The sequence below is a fragment of the Juglans regia genome, chromosome 11 (genome assembly GCF_001411555.2).
Source record: "Juglans regia cultivar Chandler chromosome 11, Walnut 2.0, whole genome shotgun sequence".
NCBI lineage: Eukaryota > Viridiplantae > Streptophyta > Magnoliopsida > Fagales > Juglandaceae > Juglans > Juglans regia.
The window spans coordinates 28939056-28949428 of NC_049911.1; the positions used below are offsets into that span (position 1 = coordinate 28939056).

The window sequence follows — 10373 nt, forward strand, 5'->3', positions numbered from 1 at the left end:
GAGCATGCTACTCGTCATTTGTCTATTATTATATGATGTTAAATTAAATGGTTTGATATTATCTATTATATTTTATATGTGAGCTAATTATTTGATATCTAATAAAAACATGTTATGAAAATAATAAAAAAATAATTATAAATAAGATTTATCCAAATTCGTGACTGGCAAAACTAGACAAATCACAAATGTGGGAAGAAAATAAAACATATCCGTATGAAACTTTTCTTTTTACTTTTTCATTTTGTTGGTTCTTTAAACTCATGGAGAACCATTTATGGACTGCATTAATATCAAAAGTTTATACATTCCTGTGATGCCCCCAACCCCCACTTGGGATTGGACGGTGATCGAGATGCCGAGACATGTAACACAAAGCTACACACCCATCGTACATGACAGATAATATACTATTATTGCTATATACCTAAGTATACTAGCAGTATAAATACACTAGCAATATGCAATAACGTATCAGTAAAAAAATAACAAAAGTCGGATAAACTAAACAACGCGATGAGCAGTTGCAAAGTACATGACACCGTACTAATATCACATCCCAAATATTGTTCAAAATGTAAACATGTATCATAAAAATATAACATCCCAAATCATATAGTATAGCTTAAAACTCCCAAAACACAGGACTTCCTCAAAACATAGTTTTACAAAAGTTGAGGTCTAAAACCATAATTATTTTTTTTGCCACAAAATAACTTAAGCTCCCGTACTTCTTCAAAAAGATTCGGGCTTCACATGTTTTTCCAAAACCTTATCATTGTCCCGGTTGTTACGCCGCTTGAACTCCACAATGAATTCAAGTACACTAGTAGTCTCCCAGTCGATAGCATCCAGTAGCTCCAAGATGGAGGGCTCGAGCCGATTCATAGCCATTTTAGGCACAATCCTCTCCGGAGGAGGAGGTGCCATTCTCTTCCTCTTTGTCATGGTCGTCGCTTACTATACCTATCACAACTTCTACCATTCCGGTTGGTGAATAGTAGTGAAAACTATCACAATGATATTTTAAGATATCTCAACAAGTAATCACACAACATACCACAGTTAACACAATCATACAAAATGTATATCATGAAATGCGTGCATGGACATGTACTTAACTTATGCCTTTGACTATAACTTGGTTTATGCACTTGACCATTTTCAAGAGACTCGTAACAGACACTTGCGTTTGGATGTTGAACTAAATTGAGTTGAGTTGAGTTGAGAAGATAAAATATTGTTAGAATATTATTTTTTAATATTATTATTATTTTGAAATTTGAAAATTTTGAATTGTTTATTATATTTTGAAATTTGAAAAAATTGTAATGATTAATTGAGATGAGTTTGAGATCCAAACGTACCACTTAAGCTTTTCATAAAAACTTCTTACCTTTTTCTTATTCACGTGAACTTATTCAGAACTTGTCTTATCAGAACATATCACAAGATTTGCATCGAGTGATCTTTGGCACTTAGGCTCATATTCTTATTCAAATGGTGGACACAACACGGTTCCCCTTAGCACCGTGTGTCCTTGCTAGTTACCGCACCATCAACGGTCCATACACCATGATGAATACGTCATAAATAAAGATTCATATTAACTCGACCTTACTTCGTCGGGTTACATGCCTTATGCACCCACTAGTGTTAGGTGATTCCTCTGTCCGGTATCATTTAAAAAGAATCTATTCGAGACTCGTCGACGGTACTTTATTGACCCAGGAGTTACCACTCCATTCTTAAACACTCCAGAGTGGACATAAGAGTTTCACTAGGACATTCCTCCGCCCTAGCATATGGGATCGTGATAAAATTTTTAAACTCTTTTATTTGAAAATACTTTTCTCAAATGCATGTGACATGAGACTTATAACATGCATACTTACACTTGACATATGACATGCGAAATGTCGTATATGAAATAACCAAGCATAACATGTTTATTACATAGCATGATAACACAAATCATATGAGATATCAAAACATATACATGAAATCATAAAAAATTGCTTAAGCTGAAACTCATGGGCACAAAAACATGAATGATCATCACTTAAACATATTCCAAACTTCTAGCATATAATATAGAAATCAATACATAGTGAAACAAAACATGAAATCATAGATTTTGACCAAAGTCTGAAATTTTCAAGACACGTTCAAACCGAAATATCATGTTACGTAAACTATCAACCTTACTCAAGTAAAAACTGGAACTTATAAGAGTATTTCATGGTATTTTCATCACAAATCTGAAACATATAATTCATTCTTTAGAGTTACTCAAGATCATATTAGCATATTCAAACAAACAACCAAAAGATGACAAACGAAGCAATCAAAACCATGGAAGAATTTACACAAATATATACAAGCATTAACCAAAAGTAAGTTGAGTGTATACTTACAAAAATCCACGTAAAGAAATACTTGGCAAGCTATAAATCCGAGCATACTATATTAGAAAGAGTAACTAAAACCCTATCTCATGTTCTTGAGTGTGTGTGTGAATTTCTAGGACATCACTTGGTCTTAAACCACTCGGCTTCTAGGGTTTTTGGGTTAAAACCCTTTCATTTCACTCATGAAGTAAAACAAAACCTAAAGAAAGCAAAAATACATGTGGTGGTCGAAAACATGGAGGATGAACTCCCCCTTACTAATCGGCTTCAAGGGTTTTTTTAAAAACCCTAAGTCATTTTTTCAAGAAAACGTTAGAAAGTGTGGGTGTTCTATCATTTTCAAAGTCTAATGAGATTTAAATCTCATTTTTGGGTTGAGAAAGCCAATCCTTACCTTGCTTATCCTTGGTGGTGCCGAAATCCCTTCTCTTGCAAGGATCCTCCTTGTTTGGTTGGAAAGAAAATACAAGAAAATGAGAGAACTTTCAAATGAATATGGGAGAATTGTGTGGAGAGAGTGAAAGCTCATGTAATTTCCGAAAAAATGGCAAGGGAAAAGCTCTTTGGCGTGTACCCCTTATTTTTTATAGAAGACCCTTCACTTTCCACCTTGGTTGCTTCTAAAATCTTTGCATGGATGACAAGTGGCATAGGTTTATTCTTCCCCTTTCTCTTTTGCCAAAAATGCCTCTTGGAGTTCTCCATTTGGATTGCATTGGAAAGGGACACCTTGGGGGTGGAGTGTAGGGTTTCTCTTCCCTTGGCCGAAATTCCCTTATTTCCCCTTTATGCCATTCATTTCCTTAAGTAAGTGAATGTTTCTTCAAGGGTAGCTTGGTAAAACATTACATGTGTCTTCTTTTTCCCAACAAGTAACCTTTGGCATGGATGACAAGTGGTATTGGGCGTGTTCCATAGGCCTAGTCGTCCACTCTTTCTTCATTTCCCAAGTTGATACTTCATCTTCCAAATGCTCATTCCCTAGGTGACATTTCAAGTACCATTGGTCCAAAATAAACTAAGTGACAAGTGGCAAGTGAATGGGGTGCTTGAGAGTGTGCTAGTCGAAACCTTAAGGGCATACTTGTCCTTGATACAAAAGTCTATTCACATATTCTTTTAGAAAATTAGTGCATGCTTGACACTTGGTAAAAATTGACTAAATTCGAAATCATATGTACCTCCCTTCGATTCTCTATGCAAAACTTTTAGAAAAGCTCAATTTCACTTCCCTAGGTTTCCATTTCCAAGAAATCTACCTTGGAACTTGAATTATGGGCAAAACAATGGGTTAAGCGTGCAAGCCATTCTTAGTCTTTCCTACACCTCTCTCTCCCCCTTAACCCACTATCAAGATTAGATTTAAGGTATAACATTCTCATGACACATAGCACTAGTGACTTAGAATTGGGTCATGGGCCTAAACCATTGGACTTAAATTTCTAAATAGGGCTGAAATTACAAAGTAAACTAAGGTCACTCTCCTATTGGGCTCAAGTTACCAAATCAAAGATCCTAAGGCATTTCAAAGTAACTAAAGGCTTCTAAAATGTCATGACAACCTAGAACAAATTTTAAGGGCCAAGCTTAGACAAACTCAGGTCATCACAATTCTGATGATATTTTTTTTGTTAAAATGGCAGGGGGTTTCGAACTCAAGTTTTACATTTAAAGAATTGGATCATATGCCATCAAACTATCAAACTCTTGACCATTTCGATGGCATTTGTCTCACAGTTACGTGGGTGTTTCTGTTTCAAAAAAATAAAAGTTACATGGGTGTTTCTATTTTACTATCTTAATTTTCTAAACCACCTTATTACACAATTAATTTTATGTGTTTGGGTATACTTAAATTTTGTTTTTTAATAAAACTTTGAATTTATTTGTAGTGGACCTAGTGGTGGAGTCTGACAAGTGACAAGTTGATGAGTTTATATCTACTACAAGTTTTTTTTTTTTTTTTTATAAAGGAATTAAAAGTTTTGAATTCAGATTTTTCATTTGGAGAACTGGATCAAATGTCATAAGATAACTTTTTTTCCTCTTTTATATTATATATATATTTTTTATAATACTATAAACCGAATACAAAAAACATATACTGAAATACCACAAATCTCGAAAAATGGGTTTTCACTGATAATTTAAAGAGAAATTCTTATTGCAGTCCCCATTCGGGGACTGCAATACAATCCTTTAATGAAACGCAGCGTTTCATTAAAGGAAATGAAACACTGCATTTTATACAATCCTCAAACCCATACGAATTTGAAACGCTGCGTCGCCCCAGACCCATCGCCCCTTCGCCCCTGCTGGTTAGAGTCCTTTCATCGCACTAGGACTGATCGAGCACACCAAGCCCATCGCAGAGCGCCGTCGCCGTGCCCAAGCCCATCGCGACGCCATCGCCATCGCCGTCGCCGTGGTCATCTCCATCTGCCGCGGGCATATCCATCTTGGTGAGGGATTTCTATCTCTCGATTTCAGCGGTAAAACAGTGATCGATTTTCTCTGTGATTTAAGCTATTTTCTGGTTTGTGATTCGCTTGAGCGTGAATCTTGAATTGATATAGCTTGTTTGTAAATTTGTGTTAAGATCTTTACTTGGTTGTATAAAATATTTCTACTTCTAGAAATGCACTCTACGCGTTTGTTAAAATTTTTGAACGGGTTTCATATGATAATTTATGCTTGAAGTGTATGTGTTTTTCACTTTCAGACTTGTTGAAGTGTAAGTGTATATAAAACTTAGTGTGTGAAGGCTTATTTCCAGTGGTGCTAAGGATCAGTTTCCTGAAAACGTGTTAAGGATCAGTTTCCTGATTCCAAAACATGAAAACGTGAAAACGTGTTGAGGATCAGTTTCCTGATTCCAGAAGTCACCATCCATGCACTTGTACCTCAATATTAAGCATCTACTATACTGGTGAAAAGCCATTTCATGAACAATTAAAGAAATAAACTTTTAGATGAATTGTATCAACTTTAGTTGCATTTCACTCTAATTAACAATCAAAGCTCAGGTAAGTAAAACATCATCATGGTCAGATTATTTTCCCTATATATGCCTTTCTAACTTCCTCATGGAATTAAAAAAAAAAAAAAAAGGTCAAAAAGAAAGAGAACTAAGGAATAGAGAGGAAGAAATTGTTAGTTGTATTTAACTTGAACCCCAAATTGATTCATATTTAACTTTCCTTTGTGGCTACATTTTTTTTCTCTTCCACACTTAGTTTATATCACTGCTAGTCTGCTACAACTATATACAAAATGCCCAGACTATGGTTTTTTTTCCCTTTTTGTCAAAACACTCAGTGCTGGTGTGCATAAAGATTCACACTCTTTTCATTCAACCATGGGTCATTATTCAAGCACTCTTCATTCTTTTATATATCATGTGTTTTAATATATCTAATTTTTTATCTGATGTTTAGAATCTAGACTTTTGCGCATCTAATATATTTGATACGCAATGTCTTTATCGCATTATTCATCTTCTTCGAATCATACTCCAAAATGTCTATGCGGAGAGATGGCATGTTTAAAATTATCGAAAACAACAAAAAATCCAAGCCGACCTTTTTATTCTTGTCCAAATTACAATAGAGAGGTAACATTAAAAGAATTTGTGATTTCATATATTGTTGTATTATTTGTAATTTATCACACTAATTAGATGTTTGTTGCAGGGAAGACCATACTGCGAGTACTTTTTATGGGCAGATATTAAAGTAGAAAATGAAGGAAAAGTTGTGTGCGAAAGAGAACGTCGGCTCCAAAAAAGAGAGGAAGAACTCAAAAAATGGGAGGAAGAACTCCAAGTGAGTGAGAAAGAGCTTCAACGTGCAAGGGTACAAATGCATAAATCGGAAGATGACATCCGAAATGATCGGGATGAGCTTCACGGTGTAATGAAAGATATTAACCATACAACCATGCGACCCTGCATGTATTGGAGATTTGCAATTCTAATATTTTGTTGTTGGATATGATCAAGAACAGTGTAAAATTAGTATAAGTGTATATCAAACTGTGTAATGTTGTTAAGTAGGTTGTAATAGATAGGTTTACAATCTTTATCAATATTGTATTATTCAAACCCATCAGCCTTGTGAACATTATGAATGGTTATGAGAAGTATTTTCCTTGCATTATATTTCATGTATTTTGTTCTACATTAAATAAAGCCAATGAGATTATTACTTTGAACTAACACTTTAATATAAGTATCCAACACTTTGATCAATCCTCATTCCGAACAATAATAACATATCTCATACCCATAACATTTCAACAAAATGAAATGGTATAAATATCCAATGTTACAAAAATACACCAAGTTTACAAGAATACAAAGTAGAGTTATACAAATGAAGTTATGATCTTTTCTCAACATAACAGTCTACAGCGTTTTCAATTCTCAAATACTTTGATGGGGGCAGCAGTCTACGATGTCTTTCATCAATCATCGAGAGGGCCAGGGCATGCGAAGTTCACCTGCAAGTAGTTTGAAATATTTTGTAAAACATTATGCAATACTCAACATTATTTGTTCAAAATATAAACAAAAAGGAATATTATTTACCATTTACCTGAGAAATAACGCTTTGTTGTGTACCAGGCAACTGCGAAACAACAGCTTCTGGTGTGTCGTGCAGTATTACCGATTCTGTGGAGTTTAATTCGTCTTCCATCCGTGATTGAGGCTACATTTGAATACATAAACAAATGACATAACTTATGTATAAATTTGTTAAAACTATATCAAAATCACATTATTTAAATATTCCGTACATTCTTTATTTGTCGCTTGCCACCAGCTTTTTTATTTTTGGTTTGTAATTTCTCTATTGTAGTTTGTCTCCTCTTTGATGGGAGCCTGCCCTTGCCTCTGACAACACGAGGGCTCAACACTTTTTTCGAACTTCCAGTTTCGGCATCAATGGAAGCATGAGTGCTTGCAACTGTGGCCTGTGGCTTCGATTTAGTGTAAATGTCATTCACTGCCTTCAACTTCTGTGTCATGTCCAGAGAATTATCTTCGTTTTCACATGCATTTGTAGCTACTTGGTAATGTAATTTTATCAAACCAGAGTATCGACTAGCAGCTGGTTTACCACTCAAGTCATCGTAACTGCTTCGAATGAGACCATATCTATGTTTAATGTCCTTCCTCCACTTCTCCATAATGTACTTTTTCGGCAATACTTGGACATCTCTTGTGGCAAAAATTGAAAGAATGTGCCTACATATAATCCCTATCATCTCAAATAGTCCACACATGCACTTGGCCTCACACTCATCTTCATTGAAGTACGCCTGCAAAGTTGACTTCTTGATACCGTCTTCAACTACCCTTTGGTCATTAACTTGATACGTGGTAATTGCCCCTTCTGTTTTTATGACAACACAATGAGAGTAGATAATCTCCATTACTTCTGACTGCACTTCTTTAAATTTAGAATTCGTGTACACAACTTGGAATTTTTTCTCCACGGGTAAATGAGATATACAAGGGACTGTGCAATTGAATGAGTGGAAATCCGCTGCCATCTCATTCTCTACTTTCTTCCTCAGTGCATTGTCGAATTGATCAACGAATTCTTTCAACGTAGTCTCAGAATGTGCATATCCATCAAAAAAGGCATGCATGCTCTCAATCCTCTGAGTTGTGCTCATCCCAGCCCAAAATGTATTTTTCAGGTATACGGGAACCCAATACATTTGCTCACTGTAGAGACTTTGAAGCCATGCATTTTCCTTCAAATTGTAAGTGTCAATAAACACCTCCCAAGACTTCTCGAACTCGTCAGAAGTTTGAGAATCATAAACACATCTCTGCAATGCACTTTTCAACCCACACTTAAAATTCAGCATGTGAGCCCAACTTCTCTGGTAGTTTTCTCATTATGTGCCACAAATAGTATCTATGCCGGGTATTTGGAAAGACTATTGCAATAGCATTTTTCATGGCCCTGTCTTGATCAGTGATAATAGCTTTTGGCGCCCTCTCATCCATACATTTCAACCAAGTGTCAAATAACCAAACAAATGTTTCAGTATTTTCACTTGATATCAAACCTGCTCCCAGCAGTATTGACTGTCCATGGTGGTTAACACCAACAAACGGAGCAAATGGCATGCCATATCTATTTGTTAGGTATGTTGTATCAAATGTCACAACATCCCCAAAATAATCACATGCTGCTCTGCTGCGTGCATCGGCCCGAAATACATTTTTTAATCGACTCTCATCATCCAAATCCATTGATGAGTAAAACCCATTATTCTTATACTGCATCCTCTCAAAATAACCACGAAGTGCATCAGCACCTCCTTTGCCAAGTCTAAGGTGTCGAGCCTTGTCTATATAATTCATTGCATCTTTTTCAATAAATGGAAGTTTCTCAAAACCACCAGCCTCAACAACCAATGCGTTAAAACTTTTGGCCATACCTATGACTGCCTTGTCGTTAATATCTAACTGCCTCTTCACTGAATCATCAATTGCTCGATTACATCTAAAAAATCTTGCCTTTTGTGGACTTAACCCATGGTTATGTGCATTGCAGACAGTAGTTATATGTAAGACATCATCAGCCAAAACTGCATTAATTCTCGCCTTACAATCAGTCTTCGTTGTCGGGCGTGGTTTAGAAATGTTGGTAATACGTTTCCTTGCCTTACCGCCACGAGCACACCCAAGTGTTACATATCTAACACTCCCATCATCTTCCCTTTTACTTCTTTGGGTCATTATGCCGAATCCAGCCTGTCTCCCATATTGCTTGTAGTAGTAAATGAGTTATTTCTCAGTTTTAAAAAACATCCCCGGCGTTGGTTCTGAAACCCCATCAGCATCATTTCCTGGTGTTGGTTCTGAAACCCCATCATCATCATTTCCTGACGTTGGATCTGAAACTCCATCATCATCATTTCCCGACACCCCATCATCATCATTTCCCGGCGTTGGCTCTAAAACCACATCATCATCATCATTCCCCATCAATACAACATGATTATCAATCACTACCTCATCATCTCTCACATTTGGGGTATCCATATAATTACTGCTTTCTGAAAAAAACAGTGGTCGCCTAGTAGATGTGCATTCTTCCCCTTTCTCCATCAAGAACAATCTTCATATATTTTTGAAGCACAACATGAAAGTAAATATATATATATATATATTTAAAGCACAACAAATTAACACTCCCATATGTTAGTAGAAGCAAATGAAATAGGTAAAATCATTTATACTGTTTCTAGAAATAATCTAGTTAAATCTTGTTTATCTACTCTCATTTACTTCCACTAAAATCTAGTAGAAGCAAATGAAAAAGGTAAAATTATTAACACTCCCATATCCAACCCCCCATTACTTCCACTATCTACATGCCACAATTATCCAACCCCCCATTCGGACTAGGCTCTATTTATCAATGAGAGTAGATAAACAAAATAGTTTACAAAAAATGGCATGTAGATAGTGGAAGTAATGGTAATTAGATAGTCTGTTTTTATAATTGTGGCATGTAGATAGTTGACAAAAATTGAGAGTAGATAATTGTGGCATGTAGTCTATTCCCATTTTTCTTTGATCAATTATCCTTGCCCAGCCCAGCCCGTAAAACCATCCCATTGTTTAGCCTTTTTTACATGCACAAACCATGGTCTTTCTTTTGCTTTTCTATAAAACAAAGTGTAGACTCAGCCAACAATGGGATGTCTGGTGCTTTCCCCAGACTATACAAGCATGCGAGCCTATATTTGTGCAGCAGGACTACTTAAAACATTAAATCAGTGTGCATAAATAAACAAGTGCAGGAACCTCAACTGAGCTAAAATCTCACAGTAACTATACCCCTATATTTATACAAACTGTACATACTAGAAAAAGTTGTAGTCTCGGTAAAACAATCCATACTTTCTTAAGTTCACCAGTTACATACTTTCTTA

General features: G+C 35.8%; 1 protein-coding gene across 1 annotated transcript; it reads right to left on the reverse strand.

Moving 5' to 3' along the window:
* Positions 1–6875: 6875 nt before the first annotated feature.
* Positions 6876–9171, reverse strand: LOC108991328 (protein FAR-RED IMPAIRED RESPONSE 1-like). Its single transcript, XM_018965509.2, has 5 exons — positions 8616–9171; positions 8365–8495; positions 7209–8252; positions 7007–7120; positions 6876–6911 (listed from the first exon to the last, which is right to left on the reverse strand). Exons 1-5 carry the CDS (start codon positions 9169–9171, stop codon positions 6876–6878), a joined length of 1881 nt encoding a protein of 626 aa, XP_018821054.2.
* Positions 9172–10373: the final 1202 nt, after the last annotated feature.

What these genes read in the sequence shown, in the direction of transcription:
- LOC108991328 (XM_018965509.2), bottom strand. Translation starts at nt 9,171, where the DNA reads ATGACCCAAAGAAGTAAAAGGGAAGATGATGGGAGTGTTAGATATGTA. An exon ending in TGAAAAATGCTATTGCAATA is followed by an intron (nt 8,253 to 8,364) that starts GTCTTTCCAAAT and finishes AGTGCATTGCAG; the next exon opens with AGATGTGTTTATGATTCTCA. An exon ending in AACAAAGCGTTATTTCTCAG is followed by an intron (nt 6,912 to 7,006) that starts GTAAATGGTAAA and finishes AACTACTTGCAG; the next exon opens with GTGAACTTCGCATGCCCTGG.